The following is a 16,783-nucleotide window of genomic DNA, read 5'->3' as shown; positions in this document are numbered from 1 at the left end:
CATTTGTTGAAAAGGCTGTTTGTTCCCTCACTGAATTGTTTTGTCACCCACGTCAAATATCACACAGCTCCTTTTTAAGGAAAGCAAGCCTTAAACAGTAATTTCTACATGCAGTTAGTACAACCTACGATTTCTGGCAAGTGAAGGCAGCTTTTTTCCTCTAGTCTGTGGTGACTTGGTGTCCAATATGAATTCCTAATATTTGATAGAGGCAAAAAAAAAAACCAGATTCTCTCTTGCATAGCACAAGGGCTGGGTGCCCACAGAGAAGGCAGGCCGTGATCTGTTCTTCCGAAAGAGGATGCAAGGCTGCCCCAGGTCTCCACGTGGCCCAAAGTATTGAAATCTCTGGGGCCCAGAGTGGTGGTGGTATTTTAGTTCTCCCATGCTTTGTTAAGAAAAGATATTTAACTGAACATGCAATGGAGCTGCAACTTATAAGAATATGACATATTTTAGGCTTTTGAAATCTTATGAAAAGCTCTTGACTGAATTACTGTGATACCATTCTTAAACTGTTAACAATTTTTGTTTTATTTATTTATTTTTTGAGGAAGAAGAGCCCAGTTTTCTTTTTTTTTTATTTGATCATTTCTTGCCTTTGAAGTACTCCTCAATGACATCCTTGGCCTGAGACTCTTTGCCATAGTCCTAAAAAAAAAATGTGGGATTTTTACTAATATTTGGAAACTCCACTAGTTAGCACCAGTTATAGCAAAGCTTTAAAAAATTAGCATGTGTCTTATGAAAATGCTTCCAATCATCAAAATGTTTTCTAGCCATTTTCAGGGACCTTAATGACTTCAATATTTTTAAGGCTCGTAACATGGCTATCCTATTGCCAGCATTTTCTAAACTTCTGCAGAAACACATTCAGGTAAGCAGATTCATTGACTGCGTTGTTTAACACATTTTTTAATTATGGTAAAATACACATAACACAAAACTGACTTTGGGACTTCCCTGGCAGTCCAGTGGTTAAGACTCCACACTTCCACTGCAGGTGGCACAGTTTCGATCCCTGGCTGGGGAACTAAGATCCCACATGCCACACGGCACGGCCAAAAAAAAAAACAAACCAAAACCAAAACCAAACAGAAATTGACTTCAACAATTTTTAAGCACACAGTTCCGTGGCATTAAGTTCATTCACATTGCTGTGCAACCGTCTCCACCATCCATCTCCCGAAACTTGTTATCTTCCCAAACGGAGGCTCTGTACCCATTAAACACTAACTCCGCATCGCCCTGCCCCAGCCCCAGGAAACCACCATCCCACTTTCTGTCTCTGTGGATTTCACTCTTCCAGGTACCTCACATAAGTGGAATCATACAATGTTTGTTTGTTTGGGGTTTTTTGGTCTGGCTTCTTTCCCTTACTATAATGTCTTCCAGCTTCCACCCTGTTGCAGCCCTTGGCAGAATTTCACGCAAGTGTTTTTACCTCAGCTGCTTTCCCGCGCTTCCTTGGGATTTCCGTGAATCTTAGGATGAATCCCTACCGCTGAAGGTGATCTCGTTTGTCTCTCTCACAATCGGAAGCAGCCTGTGGCCTCTGGGATGCCTCACAGCCGAGGGGCACCTGCTGCCTGCCCACAGGCGTGACGGCCGCTGCTGCCAGGATGGCCGGGAAGCGCTGGGGCTGAGTGGAGCCTGGGGGTTGGGAAGCTCGGCCAGTGTTGCTGTGTTCCCCTCCCCCCTGCCCACCTCTGTGCCAGGGGCTCTCACTTAGATTCCTCTACTAGCCGTTCATTCACCCAGCACTTACTGACTGTCTGTCGTGTGCCCGGCGTTGTGCGAAGCACAGGAGACGCAGTGACATAAGATAGACATGGGCTCTGCCTCCCTGCAAGTTATAACCTAGTGAGGAAAAAGCATTATATCATCAGCTATACAATACACAGATGTCTGGCTATAACTGGGATGACTACTAAGAAGAAGTGCAGGGTATAATGCAGACGTCTAGGGTGCGAGGCGGAGCCGGGAATCTGGGATGTACACAGAATCCACTGACTGACATGGCAGCTGTGTCTGACACTGGAATAAGAGTCCCAGTCCCTGCATGCCAGGCACGCCACTGACAGGGGTGCCTGGTGGATGAGGCTTCCCTGGGCTTTGCATGTCCAGTGCCCCTCGGCCCCCAGCTCCATCGGGGAATTGCTGCTCCCTTTTCCAATTGTGTGTCTCCGGGGGCCCCTCTCTTGTGGTAGGAGATGTCAGGTAAACTGTGCTTTATGTTGGAGGGAAAATCATGACATGCACAGAACACCGGACCCCCAAACCTTTACTGTGACGTCAGGCCTTTGTATCTTCATGGCATTTGCCTCACACCTCGGGCTCCTGACCCTTTCTGCTCTCCAGACCCTAGTACATGATGCCATCAATACAGCATCCTGTCCTGTGTGAAGACAAAGTGTTCAAAATCTGAGAACTGAAGAGCCAACAAAAGCCATAAGGAAGCCCTGAAGCAAGATGGGAAAGGTGCACTGATGACCCTGACAGACAGCTGCAGGGTTTCTCATCTTTTCTGCTTCTGGAATAGAGAGAAAGTCATTTGCTAGATCAATAACTGCATTCCAGGTGTCACAGACTGTGTTTATTTTCCCCAGCAGTGATACCACATCTGAAATAGCAGCTGCAGTTGAAGCCACCACATAATCACATTTGCAGTAACCCACCGGCATTCCCTGACACCCATCTGCCTTCTCCACTGGCTGATCCGAGAGTGAAGTGGGAATGTGATAAAGTCACCACCCCGCATCTTTAAAGGCTCTGATGATACCATTAATCGCTGCAGTCCCCAGGGGGTGTAATATGGCTTTTGGCCTATCACCTTTAGTGAGGAGGCATTTCCATTTGACTTCTCTCCTCATCAAATCCCTTACTCTGCCCATCCCGGAGCCAATATGGTAGTTTTGCCAATGGCTGGGGACAGCTATTGCAGCAATAGAACTAGGGGCAGGGAAACAAACAGGTTTGGAGGTCCACGGGGACGCGGGAAGTCACTGCAGTCAAATTCCATTTATCACTTGATCCACTTTAACTCCCACTGTGACCAGCAGAGCCAAGTGGCTAAAGTCAGAGCTCTGTTTACCAGACGTGAAGATTTTTTTCATATATACAAATCGAATAGGAACTTAGTGGGTGGGCTGCTCATATATTTCCATTTTAGTTATTTTTATTTATAAATATTTATTTTTGTATTCTATTTATTTATTTTTGGCCACACCACATGGCTTGTGGGATCTTAGTTTCCTGACCAGGGATTGAATCCAGGCCCTCACTAGTGAAAGCACGGAGTCCTAACCACTGGACCGCCAGGGAATTCCCCTGAAATTTCTGTCTTAACAAGAATACTCCTGCTGTTTGGTGGGGAATATTGTGTAAGGGGCAAGGCAGGAGTGAGGGGAGCAAGTGAGAACCCGACGTAGTGACCCCAGTGACTTCAGAACATGCATATGGCAGTCCCATCCTGAAGAGCACAGGGCAGGTGGATGTCAGCACAGGGGCAGTCAGGGAGATACACCGAACCCTTGGGGTATCCTGGGTAGGGCATGGTGAGTGGGGGCACACGGATAGGAGGGAAAGAGTTTATTGCTCTACGTAGGCTTGATCTTCCTCGTGACTGTGCTGGGCAGGGCTGAGCAGCTGGTCAAGAGCCAGATGGCTTAGAGTTCTGTTCTCAGGAGGAGTCGGTGAGAGGTGCGGGCTCATCTACCTCTACAAGTGACTAGATGCCGTATCCCATGGGATCCCTGAGAAGCCATATGAAATGTGTCTCAGGAAAAGGGGAAAACAGGAAAAGCCTCTTTGTGCGGCTTCCACCCCTCACTGGTCAAAGTTTCACCCTAAGGAGTGAACTCTCCCTTTTACTTCCGGGTTACTCCAGCATGGGCATTCTGCGTGGTCCCATATTCTAAGTCACTACAGCAACAGAGAGAATTGGGACAGAGGATAAAGAGCACATGGTGCAGGCCTGGGACACAGCACCGTCAGGTCATACCTGCACCTGAACTTGGTATACCTGTACCTGTACCTGAACTTGGTCAGGGACTGTGCTGAGCAGGGTCATTGCAGCAATGGATGGAATATAAACTAAGTGTGGCCAAAGTATTTGAAGAGGTGCACACGGGCATCCAGGAGGGATGCTCAGCCCTAAAACAGTCACTGGCAAGGAGAATGGGATATGGTTTACGTTAACCATTTGTAGTGGAGTGGATGCGGAATGCCTCCTCAAAGAGGACACCCTTAACTCTCCTCTCTAAAGGACCCCGATTGCTCCCATCCTCCCATTCATTCCCCACCACATGAGTCATCTGGCATTGTGGACTGACTGGCTCAGTGTTCACCCCCTCCACCCCACCCCACCACGCAAAGGCCAGAAAGCTAAAACCTACCCTTCCCAGATTCCCCTGCTGCTCAGTCATGGTTTAAATTTTTCCAATCAGGCAGAGTTATTTTGCTAGTACAGCTGATGGCAACGGAGCCCCATTTCCGGAGCCGTGCTTTTATAAACACCTAAATCCTGTCATGATGAAGTTACCTGGATTCGTCTGGATCTAAGCCTTGAGCAGGATTTCATTTACTTATTAGCTTGCTTGTTATTACCTGTCTCTCCCCATTCTGTCGTTGAAGCTCCTTTTTTAAAAAAAATTTTTTATTTATTTTTTGGCTACATTGGGTCTTTGTTGCTGCACGGTGGCTTCTCTTGCTGGTGGCTCTAGGTGCGTGGACTTCAGTAGTTGTGGTTCACGGGCTTAATTGCTCCTCGGCATGTAGGATCTTCCCAGACCAGGGATTGAACCTGTTTCCCCTTCATTGACAGACGGATTCTTAACCACTGTGCCACCAGGGAAGTCCCTGAAGCTCCTTGATATTAGACACTTGTTTGTTTTTTTTCACTGTATCCACAGAGCCTAGCACAGTGCCTGGTATATAGCAGAGGCTCAAGAACGATTTGCTAGATGAAAGGATGGATGGATGGATGGATGGATGGATGGATGGATGGATGGAGGTGGGAAGACTATGGCAGGTGGAAGAGGAGGAAATAGTGGGCTATAAGGCTCATTTTCCCAACCTGTAAACTCTGAAATGCCCCAGGGCTGAGTCCTCATGATTCTTTTCCAGTCAGCCTCACCCCTTAGGTGAGCTCATCCAGGGTCATCAATTTAACTTCATAGCTCCAGGCGTGACCTCTCCTCAGAAATTCTGACTCACTTCCAACACTACCCAATATTTTCACTCAGATGTTAACAGACATCTCAAATGTAACGTATCCAAAGAGAACTCTTCATTTCTCCTCCAAATCTTCTCCTCCCACAGACTTCCCTATCTCCATTCTGTCAGGTATTTGGGCCAAAAACCTAGCAGTCATCCCTGATGCCTCTTTCTCTCGTACATTTCTGGTCCAATCTTCAGCAAATCCTCTGGTCTCTATGTAACGTATGGAAACCCACCATTTCTCGTCACCGCCACCTCCCTGATCTAAGATACCATCCTATTTCAATTGGATGCTTCTGGTCACCCATGTCACATCTCCCTTGGCCACCTCTGACTTCTGCTCCAGCTGCTGCAGACAGCTGTGTGTGAGCCCAGCTGATCTTGTGCTGATGTGTCTTGCCTCCAGCATGCAGCCTGTGTCTGTTTGCTTTTCACCCAGGATGTCAGTGTTCTCAGAGCCTTCTTGGCTCGAGCACAAGATTTACCTTGTGCCAACAACCTCTCACCTCAAGTGTGAGTGGCACATCTTTTTACTTTCTGCTGCATCTCATGTTATAAGATGCCGAGACCAGCTCAGCAACTCGGGGCGAATGACGGGTGCCGCAAGCTTAAAGAAACACAGACACAGATTTAAGAGAAAGATGGGACTGGGGGACTCAAGACCTCTAGGATCAAAAGCCCCACTGCTTCATCCCACGTTGTTTTTATTGAGCTCTCGGCATTCCAGAAGCAAGATAGCATAAGGTTCTCACACTCCCAGCTTCGTCCCACAGTCAAGGTTTTACTTTGAAATAACCAAACAAAGGCCTCATATAATTGGGGGCAGTGACGTTTTGCAAGAACAGCAGAAGGAGGGCAGCTGCTATTAGCCAGGTCTCTGTTTGCCTCCTGGGTCCCGATCTGAGCTGGGCGTAGGAAGCAAAGCAGCCATGGGGGCAGGAGACCTCTCTCAGAAGGAGTAAGGGTCTGTGCCCCACCCCTGTTGGTCCCTCTGCGACTGTGTTTGTCTTAGGTTGTTCCTCCCCTGAGGAATCTTACCCGTCTCTGGCTAACCAGCCATCCTCCGGGACCAAACAGGGTGACATGAGGTGTGCAAGTGAGGAAGGGGCTGCGTCCCCAGACAGGGTCAATATTCTGTTTCCACGGTAGCCCATGCCCCCATGGCCTCCACGCCCAGCATCCTTAGTTCCTCCGCTGCTCAAGCAGAACATCCTGCATCCTGTTGCTTGGCCCACATACTTTAATTACTTCAGTAACATTTTCAAGGTTTCAGAAAGGCTTCTGAATGTTTTCCCACAATAGGAGCCTGCTTCTCCCATGCACCCAGGAATGCAAAGTTAAAACCCCAGTGGCAACACTCGACGAGCGGGGGGTCGAGGCAATTGGGAAAATGTTCCTGCCTCTCATTCTTCAGGCAGAAGATTCTGGGAAACAGTCTGTGCACTTCTCAAGGATTCTGCGAAGTGGGAGTTCCCACTGCCCACAGCAGCAAAGTTGATAATGCACCTTCTGTTGGCTCTGTCTTCTTTCCTGTCTTGTTGTCCCTACTCTTTCACGGCTGCTCCTTGGGTCATCTCTCAGAAGAGCCATGTGTGCATAAGTCCTTGTCTCAGGCCAACGGCTAAGGCCTGAGAGAACCTGCCCTCCCGCTATTTCCCCTTTGCTCTACTACAGCCGCAGTTCTCCAAAGACACCCAGCACACTCCTGCCTCAGGGCCTTTATGCTGGCAATTTCTGCTGCCTAGAATGCTCTTCCTCCAGAGATTTCCGTGCATGCTTCTTTATTTCCTTCAGGACTCTTCCCGAGGGACCTTCGTAGGTAAAGTAGCAAGCTCTCCCCCACCCCTGGTACTCCCTGGCCCCCTCACCCTGCTTTAAGTTTTTTATAGCACTGATCACCAATATCATAAATTGTCTTTTTTGGGAGGTGTATATTTTCTGCCTGCCCCCCGCCTCCAACTTAAGAGTCATCTTCAGGAGGACAGGGACTCAAGGACTTTATTGGGGTTTTGTTGTTGTTGTTGTTTCCGCTGTAGAACCTAGAACAGTGCTTGACAAGTGGTAAGAGCTCAGTAAATATTTGTTGAATGAAACAAATAAATGAGACCAAAGAAGCATGTATGGATCAGATTGTGGTTACCTTGAACCCCCAGCTCCTGAGTCTGGTGCGGCTGTGGTGGCAGCTCTGGGCTGTGAGGGGCACTGGAGGCTGTGGCTATGTGAGGGGCAGGATGCCTGTGCCGAGAATTCACTCAATGCTTTGCCCTCTCAAGCTGTTCCTGATGATCTCTGTGGGGGTCTCTGCTCTGAAATTTGTCTCAAGGAGTTTCAGGTATAACCACAAGGGCCTCAGAGCATTTAGAGAAATTAAACCTCTGTAAGCCTGGTCCATGCTGATCCTGGGTATAAGGGAGTTTGTCCCCTTCTGGTCCCCGAGGCCCTGGCCATCACCAACACAGGGTGACCTGCGTCACCTCTGAGTGCCAGCAAGGGCTCCGCAGCCAACAACTGAGGAGCTTCAGAAGGTTGGAATCCATGGGGGCGCTGGGAAGGGGCTGAGGGTGGCCTGGGGGCAGGCGTGCTGTGGTCCAAGCCTTCCCTTTCCAAGCTCTGGGCACAGCCACCCCCAGCGCCTGCCCGGTGGCCCAGGCACCGGTACCTGGGGTGAGGGGCTGGCTGGGCTCCTTTTCTTTTTCATAGGGAGGCAGGCAGCCCATTTGCCTTTGCAGAGACTTGCAGCCTCATGTGAAGGAAGCAGCACCCCCTGTAGCACAGAAGACACAGCCCCAAGTGTCGGAGGGAAGGAAGCTCCCTCCCTGATGGGGATGCCTGAGCCCAGCTCCGGCCGGCTGGGCTCTGCAGGCAGTCGGAAGCGGGAGCTGCGGCGGCGCAGGACCGAAGAGGTTAACGCGCATCTGCCTCCGAATGTTAATGTGTCTAGGTGATGTCAGTGGGAACTGGGGGAGCAGGGAGGAGAGAGCGGTGGGGATCAGAGACAGCGGAGGCTGCCAGGCTGCCGAGGAAGACCCCCTGCCGGACTGCGGGGCTCGGGGGCCCGGGCTCGGACCCGGCGGCCGCGCGGGAGGCTGCCGCAGCCTGCGTGGGCGGACGGACGAGCGGGCACCGCCGCCAGCGGGATGGACCTGGAAGCCTCGCTGCTGCCCACCGGCCCCAATGCCAGCAACACCTCGGATGGCCCGGATAACCTCACCTCGGCCGGTGAGACGTGTTGGAGGGGAGTCCTCCCTCCTCTGAGCCGGGGGTGGGAAATGGGAAGGTTTCACCTCTGAGCCAAACTGCTGGCGAAACTTTATTATAGTTCTTGGGGACAAGATGTGCAGTCTGCTTTATCTGGAGGGGCAGGGGAGAAGGGGACGGGGATGAAACAGCAGGGGCAGAGAAGAGGGCAAAGGCGCACTCAGAAGTGGCCTGGGACGGTGGCCAGCTGTCAGGGAGGCAGGGGAGAGCTGCTGAGGAGTTCCAAAGACGCTTTGCAGAAAAAATTCCAGGCTAGAAAAGCAAGCAAGAGAAGCTGGAGGGCTGTATGTAGGGAGATAGCTGGAGGCTCACTCATTCACTGATCCCCTTGGCGTTTTGCTTGAACTATGGTGTTATGGGGTCTGTTATGGTGTTGTCCTTACTGCCTCCTTCGAGAAGCGTGGGAAGGGATAACTCACAGAGATGCGAGGGGATTAACTTTGCTGGTGAACAAAGCTTCCTGACATTTCCAGCACTGAGATGCCCTGGAATTCTAGCTTTGAAGGAGAAGAGAAGGAAGGAAAAAGAGGAAAGGTTTGTATAGAGAAAATTCTTGGGTGGCTGGGCTGCAACACTCAGTTTCAGTATCTGGTCACTCAGGAAACCCAGCAAGCCCAGGCGTAGAAGACAGGGACCAAGGAAATCCCAGATAGGAACCTAGGAGAGGGGAGGGCTGTGGGCCTGATGGGCAAAAGCCTCCCGGAGACAGTCACCCACAGAGATGCCCAGGAATCAGTACACAGTCTCCAACCAGTGACTCCTAAAATGAAATGATCAGAGCTGCAAATAGGAAAGGAGAAAACACATGCACGCGCCCACACACGTTCACACATGCACACACTTTCATGTCCTGCTGGCTATTTTGATGATGTGAAGCCCAGAGGCCCACAGAACAATTCTCTGTAGACAGCTGTGGTTCTTGACTCTGTGCCTTCTGAGAAAATGCAGGAGGCAAAGCACTGGTCCTTCAATGAACAGGTGACGTGGGAGACTCTGGCGGGATTGACCAGGGAACTGGTGCAGGAGGGCACGGGGGGCGGGGGAGGGGGACAGGATTAGCAGCAGTGTGGGGAGAGAGGGTGGTAGGGAGGATTCCAGATGAATGATGGGCCCCGAGCTGAAACGGCAGGAGGATGAAAAGGTGGGCAGGCACATGGCCGGAGGCTGAGCACACCCATAGGAGGTCAGCCCTCAGAGAGCAGAGTCCATGTCAGATGGTTGACACTCGCTCCTTCCGTCCCCAGGGCCGCCGCCCCGCACAGGGAGCATCTCCTACATCAACATCATCATGCCTTCGGTGTTTGGTACCATCTGCCTCCTGGGCATCATCGGGAACTCCACGGTCATCTTCGCGGTGGTGAAGAAATCCAAGCTGCACTGGTTCAGCAACGTGCCCGACATCTTCATCATCAACCTCTCGGTGGTGGACCTCCTCTTTCTCCTGGGCATGCCCTTCATGATCCACCAGCTCGTGGGCAATGGTGTCTGGCACTTTGGAGAGACCATGTGCACCCTCATCACGGCCATGGACGCCAACAGTCAGTTCACCAGCACCTACATCCTGACCGCCATGGCCATTGACCGCTACCTGGCCACCGTCCACCCCATCTCGTCCACCAAGTTCCGGAAGCCCTCTGTGGCCAGCCTGGTGATCTGCCTCCTGTGGGCCCTGTCCTTCATCAGCATTACCCCCGTGTGGCTCTATGCCAGGCTTATCCCCTTCCCAGGAGGCACGGTGGGCTGTGGCATCCGCCTGCCCAACCCAGACACTGACCTCTACTGGTTCACCCTGTACCAGTTTTTCCTGGCCTTTGCCCTGCCCTTCGTGGTTATCACGGCCGCGTATGTGAGGATCCTTCAGCGCATGACATCTTCCGTGGCCCCCGCCTCTCAGCGCAGCATCCGGCTGCGGACAAAGAGGGTGACCCGCACGGCCATCGCCATCTGCCTGGTCTTCTTTGTGTGCTGGGCACCCTACTACGTGCTTCAGCTGACCCAGCTGTCCATCAGCCGCCCGACGCTCACCTTTGTCTACCTGTACAACGCGGCCATCAGCTTGGGCTATGCCAATAGCTGCCTCAACCCCTTTGTGTACATCGTACTCTGTGAGACGTTCCGAAAACGCTTGGTCCTGTCAGTGAAGCCTGCGGCCCAGGGGCAGCTTCGAGCCATCAGCAATGCCCAGACGGCTGATGAGGAGAGGACAGAAAGCAAGGGCACCTGACACTTCCCCTGCCCCCCTGGACACGTGCACGTCAGGACACCATGGGGAAACCCAAGACCGCTCTGGGAGGACGCAGGGAGGCCGGGTGGTGAGGGCTGGTTGCAACTAAAAACATTCCATGGGGCCCACAGATGGCTGGAGAGGCTTGCAGCCAAGTTTGGGGGCTTCGAGCATCAGAAATCTCCTTTGGAGAGCAGGATGGACCTTTGGGTTGAACATAAACTAAGAAGATTGGTTTAGACGTAGTTAAACGCTACATCTGCTAGCTCCCAAATGTCTTTTTCCCAAGAGAAGGAGTAGGAGGCTTCTGGCCGGGTTTATTTAAAATCAGGCAGCAGCAGGGTGTGAGCAGGGTATGGCACAGGCCCCTGGGGACACGGGAAAGTGGTGTGGCCTCAACGCCTTTTCCCATCTCTCGCTGGTATGATGGAGGGCAGCCTTTCTCCCAAGCTGGAGGATGATGAAAAATAAAGCACGTGGTCTCTCCGTGCTCCAGCGCCCTGTGTCAATGTCCCTTCATCTTTAGGCAGTGCATGTTTATTTGGGGGGGTGGGGATGGGGTTCTGAGCCCGCAGGGGTCAAAGCCCAATTTGCTAGGAGATCCACTTATTGGGAATGACAAGGCTACCTGGGGGTGGGGGAGGCTTGAAATTAAGAAAAATGGGGGGGGGGGCGGGGGGGTTTCAGTTGTGGGGACTTTGTCTTCATGGGACACATTCGTCAGTCACCAGATCCAGAGTGAGCGCCCATCAGGGTCCTGCACGTGCAGGGGTCATTCTAAGGCCTGGTGTGTTTGGCATCATCTTTTTGCTGTCGCCCTTTCTCTCCCAAATAAAAATGAATAAAGGAAAATCTCCACCCACATCTCTCTGGATGCTCCTGTGTAATTGCTTGGGCTTGGGGGTAGGGGTGGCGGTGGAGCTGAGCAGCCAAAAAGGAAAAGAAGGGTCTTTTGGCTGTGGAATCTAGACCTTGGTTCAGGCTGCGTTTTAGGAAGCAAGAAGCAGGGGATTTGCCTATCTAAACCCACAGGGAGGATTCAGTGACACAAACGGAATTACTGTGAATTCATTAGATTGAAATTCCGCTGCCAGGCTTGTTCTCAGACTCCGCTTCCTGTCTTCTGCTCAGAAGCATTTGCTTGTTACCAGTGGTGGCCCCTCAGGCCCCGAGTCCCACCCACCACCTCCCACGCTGAGTCATAAGTCACAGGGCTGGCTTCTTGGGGCAGCCTGAGCCTGAGCCCGCCTCTTGCTGCTGCTAAGATCTGCGGCGCGCGGGAAGACTGCAGATGGGGCCGCTGGGCGGCGGCCAAGGCTGCTGCTTCTCAGCTCCTTCACGATCGGAGCCAGGAGCCAGGAGTCCTGCGCGAGCTGCTGGGCGGCAGACGTTGATGAGATGGTGGGAGCAAACTGGGAGCTCCCTTCTCATCCAGATGCAGCCTTAAAGCAGGTGCATCAGCACAGCCTCCTCTTGCTGGTTATTCTTCACTGCGGAGTTGCAGCAGGCAGCCTGTTTAGCAAACTTCTGGGCAGCTTCTTTGGGTTCCGGGGAACTCTTTCTAATCACCATCGTTGGCAGTAGCATTTCCTGCTTGCATTCCACTCCATCAAGGGTGTGGGGAGTTGGGGGTGGGGGACAAAGCTGATGGTTAGTTTTCCTTACTCACTAACTGTGGGGTCTCTAGCTGTCACAGGTAAGCTCCAAATCTATTTTAGGTGCACATCTAACAAAAGAAAGATGATTCTTATGGGAGCTTTAAGGCAACTCCTAACTACCAGTTCCAGGAAAGGAGGTTTTCCTGTATCTGGTTTGCCTGTGGAAGGCTTCCCCGGAGTCTTCCCCCTCTTCCCCACCCCTTCCCCCTCTAAGGAGGAATCTGGGAGCAGAAATAGGCGAGATGGCCTCTCCCAGGAAATGCAAGCGACCAAGGCTACAGGTGGGTGAGTGGGCGGGCAAATGACCTGTTGAAGGCCCCAGAGACTCAACCTCATGTTGAAAACTGAAGTTGAAGCAAAGTGGGTTGAAGCAGGAAAGTGAGTGGGTGGTAATGCAAACAGAGTGAATTTTATGGTATGTGAATTATATCTCAATTTTAAGAAAAGTGGCAGACTGTGCAAAGCTGAGGGAGGCAGAGCCTGAGGGAGGTGATGGGGTGAACAGGGCAGTAAGAATAATAAAGGCTAGAATTTCCCTGGTGGCGCAGTGGTTAAGAATCCACCTGCCAATGCAGGAGACATGGGTTTGAGCCCTGGTCTGGGAAGATCCCACATGCCGTGGAGCAACTAAGCCCGTGCGCCACAACTATTGAGCCTGTGCTCTAGAGCCTGCGAGCCACAACTAATGATGAGCACATGCTCCGCAACTACTGAAGCCTGCGAGTGTAGAGCCCGGGCTCCGCAACAAGAGAAGCACTGAGAAGCCCGCGCACCGCACTGAAGAGTAGCCCCCACTCACTGTAACTAGAGAAAGCCTGAGCACAGCATCAAAGATCCAGTGCAGCCAATAAATAAATAAATTTATTAAAAAAAAAAGAATAATAAAGGCTAACAGTTTATGTGCCAGCTATGGGACAGGCACTAACCTAAATATTTGACATAGATTATCCTGTTTAATCCTTACAGCAACTCCATGAGGCAGGTTCTATTAACTCCTATTTTATAGATGAGAAAATTGAGGCCCTAGAGAGCAGTTAAGTCACTGATCAAAGGCACCCCTGGAGCCAATGCCTGTCTGGCCACAAAGCTGTGCCTCCTGCACAGGACCAGCCACAGGACAGAATTAAGTCCCAGAGCAAAGGCAGAAGATGCTCTGAGAGGCCAAAGAAGTCTTCACTTCTCACTGGGGATTCAGGCGGAAAGGATTCTGAAAGGTAGATAGGACTTTGACAAGCAGAGATGGGAAAGAGCAAGTTTCAGGCAGGTGGAAAAAACCTGACCTAATATGTAGAGGTGGGAAAAGATGGGCATGTTTAAGGAACACTGATGACGTTATTGGGGACCCTCCACCACCAATGCACATGTCCTCTTCTTCCCCCAGGTGATGGATCATGACTAGTCCAAGCCTACTGGACAGCCCTGTTTCCTGCCTTCCCAGCCTCCCTTGCAGCTAAGGGTCCACCATGTCATCTAGTTTCAGCAGGAGAGATGTGTGCAATGTTTCACTCAGTTTTGTATCTGATATCTTCATTTGAAATGCTGAGATGCAATATCGTCCACTTTGAATGGGGAAAATGCAAAATTGTGTTTCCCTTCTATCTGTGTGCTTCCGTAAGAAACGTGTTAAAAAAAAAAAAATCCCCAAAACAGGACCTAAGCAGAAGTGTGCTGTGGGGACTCCTAGAAGAAGTTTTGCTTTCCTGACTAAAGGAAACGGATCAGGTTGGTAGCATCCAGGCTTGTCCTCCTTTCTCCCGGCCTTGAATGCAGATGCATCATCTGGAGCTACAGCCATTTTCTTGGGATCACGAGGTGACAAGTATGTGAATGCAAACTAACACTCTAAGGCTGATGGGTCAGGAAGACAGAGAGCCTGGGTCCCCAAGGGCATCACTGACTTGCTGAACCAACACCAACCTCCAGGCTTCTTGTTGTGCAAGAAAATAAATCCCTATTTGTTTAAGCAACTGTTCTGTTAACCCTCCTGATAATATCCTAAGCGTCTAACCTAAACTTTCCTGGTTTAGGAAGTATGGACCCCACCCCCAGCTCCATGGATAGGCCCCAAATGGCTTTAACCAATCACCGTATCCCATCTCCCTGGCCACAGTGGTTCATTCAGGGAGGCAAGAGCAACCACTGGGATGTATGAAGTCATTAACCAGGACTTCTGGGAAGCAAAGTCTTTATTCTTTGTTTGGAGCTACTGATAGAGCCTCTCCCATCCCCACTTTGGACTTGACCTGGGAAGCACACAGCTCCATGAGCTGCTGGCAGCCACCTTGGGGTTACTTAGGCAAAGCCTTCCTAGGAATGGAGCCAGCTCAGAAGAATCAAAGCTGAAAGAGAAAGTGTGAGCATCAGGTGATGTTGTTTGGGCCTTGATCAAGCCTCACCTGAAGCTAGGATACTCTCAAACTATTTCATTATATGTGCCAATAAATTCCATTAACAGCCATTTTAGTTGGGCTTTCTATTATTTGCAACTAGGAAGTCCTGATAAGAAAGACATGAACATTTTAACGATTAGGTTGGTGTATTGTATTATGGGCTGACTTGTCTTCACCCAAAATTCGTATGTTGAGGCCCTAACACATGATGGTATTTGTAGATGGGGCCTTGGGAGGTAATTATGTTTAGATGAGGTCATGAGGGTGGGGTTTTAGTGATGGGATTAGTGCCCTGATAAGAAGAGACACCAGATTCCTTGCTTCTTCTCTCTCTCTCTCCACCTGCACACACCAAAAAAAGGCCACTTGAGGACAGAGTGAGAAGGCAGCCGTTTGCAAGCTGGGAGGAGAGCTCTCACCAGGAAATAAATCAGCCGGCACTTTGATCTTGGACTGCCAGCCTCCAGAACTGTGAGGAATAAATGTCTGTTGTTTAAGCCACCAAGTCTTTAGTATTTTGTTTTAGCAGCCCAAACTAAGACAATTGGTAAGAGCCTTTTTAGTTGTAAAGGACAGAAATACAACTCAATTGATTCAAACAACAAAAAAAGTGGGGAACCTTCTGGCCTATTAAGTGGAAAAGTTCAGGGCTCGCTAAGGCTTTCTTTCATGACTGGATCCAACAGCTCAAACTCTGCCATGGGATAGACTTGCCCTGTCTCTCTTCCCCATGCCCTCCCTCTCTCCCTCCCTGTCACTCGGCTCAGTTTTCCTCTATGTCGGCCTCCTTGTCGAGGGATGTCCCCAGTGTGGTAGCAAAGATGTCCAGCAGCAGGGGTGTGAACTTGCATCGTCCTCACAGGCAGCAGCTTCAGGAATCAGCCAGGACTTCCTCCTGCTGCCTGACACGTCTTTGCCACCTTTCCTTCCAACATCTGTTTCAAAACCTGAAAAAGCTTCTGAGTGGTCCCGTGTGAACTACATACCTTCCCACTTCCACCCAACCAAGTGTGAGATCTGGGGGCATGGGACATTCTTATTGGCTAGAATAGGTCACACATTCACCTGATCAGAGGGGTCATTTCACTGTCAGTCCCACTGTGTGTGTGTGTGTGTGTGTGTGTGTGTGTGTGTTGCAGTTCCTAAAAGAAAAAGGGAATTTATATCACCTTAAGTAGAAAGAAGGATGCTGGGCAAAGACAACAGACCTACCACCAGGTAGGGTCTCACTAATTAGAGAGGGTGGCATGGAAAAGAGAACAGGCAAAGGACAGGTAGCAGAATCAAGGAAGATCGAGAGGATAGCCAGGAAGCCAGGTGACTACAGCGGTGGATTCTGCACGGGAAAGAATCTTTAGCCTCGAATCTGTTGAAAATTCTGGATCCCTCCCCCTGAGCACACACTTGCACATGTGCGTAAAACGCTGCAAGTAAGTTTGGAGGGTTTATAACCTCCTCCCCAGCACTCGAGGAGGAGCCCTGGTCACGGAGGAACCTGGCTGTCTGACAGCAAAGTCAGACGGAAGACCCCAGAACGGCTGTGAGCAGGCACAACGCCCACTGTCAAAGCGAAAGCACGCAGGGCCCCTGCCCTTGCTGACCTCCGACCCCAGCGGGGAGCCAATGTTAATCAGATAATCTCGCGGAGAAATGTGACGTTACGAAGGGGAGGTATAAAATCAGTGCGTAGGCGAGGGGTAAGCTGCTCAGGCAGGTGTAGGAAGGCTTGGCAAAAGTAGGGACATTTCACCCTCTGAGCTCTGAAGGGCAAGGAGGGAGGGGCCTTATCTGCGCAAGAGCCCTGTGCTGGAGGGAGGTTAAGAGAAGGCCGGTGGACGCCCTGGTATGGATGAAGCCAGGGGCTGTCCCAGCTGGATTCACACCGTGTTCTCAGGTCCTCCTGGTATCTGTTTCGCAACGTGGAACAACAAAGAAATCTGGTTGTGGGACTTCCCTGGTGGTCCAGCCGTTAAGACGGTGCACTCCCAATGCAGGGGGCCCGGGTTTGATCCCTGGTTAGGGAACTAGATCCC

General features: G+C 50.9%; 1 protein-coding gene and 1 non-coding gene across 2 annotated transcripts; one reads left to right on the top strand and one right to left on the bottom strand.

The window, feature by feature from the left end:
* Positions 1-771: 771 nt before the first annotated feature.
* LOC130857932 (small nucleolar RNA SNORA33) lies at positions 772-900 on the bottom strand. Its single transcript, XR_009054926.1, has one exon. It is a non-coding gene; the product is annotated as a small nucleolar RNA SNORA33 (small nucleolar RNA).
* A 7,078-nt stretch (positions 901-7,978) lies between these two features.
* On the top strand, positions 7,979-11,229 carry MCHR1 (melanin concentrating hormone receptor 1). Its single transcript, XM_057742202.1, has 2 exons — positions 7,979-8,439; positions 9,723-11,229. Exons 1-2 carry the CDS (start codon positions 8,358-8,360, stop codon positions 10,700-10,702), a joined length of 1,062 nt encoding a protein of 353 aa, XP_057598185.1. The 5' UTR covers positions 7,979-8,357; the 3' UTR covers positions 10,703-11,229.
* The last annotated feature ends 5,554 nt before the right edge of the window (positions 11,230-16,783 follow it).

Source organism: Hippopotamus amphibius, chromosome 7 (assembly GCF_030028045.1).
Source record: "Hippopotamus amphibius kiboko isolate mHipAmp2 chromosome 7, mHipAmp2.hap2, whole genome shotgun sequence".
Classification (NCBI taxonomy): domain Eukaryota; kingdom Metazoa; phylum Chordata; class Mammalia; order Artiodactyla; family Hippopotamidae; genus Hippopotamus; species Hippopotamus amphibius.
Note: the sequence above shows the minus strand (reverse complement) of the source record. Positions and strands in the feature narration are given on the sequence as shown.

Bases quoted from the DNA above. Each gene is read 5' to 3' on its own strand.
- MCHR1 (XM_057742202.1), top strand. From the start codon at position 8,358: ATGGACCTGGAAGCCTCGCTGCTGCCCACCGGCCCCAATGCCAGCAAC. The intron at 8,440-9,722 runs GTGAGACGTGTT...TTCCGTCCCCAG, and splicing joins GGATAACCTCACCTCGGCCG to GGCCGCCGCCCCGCACAGGG.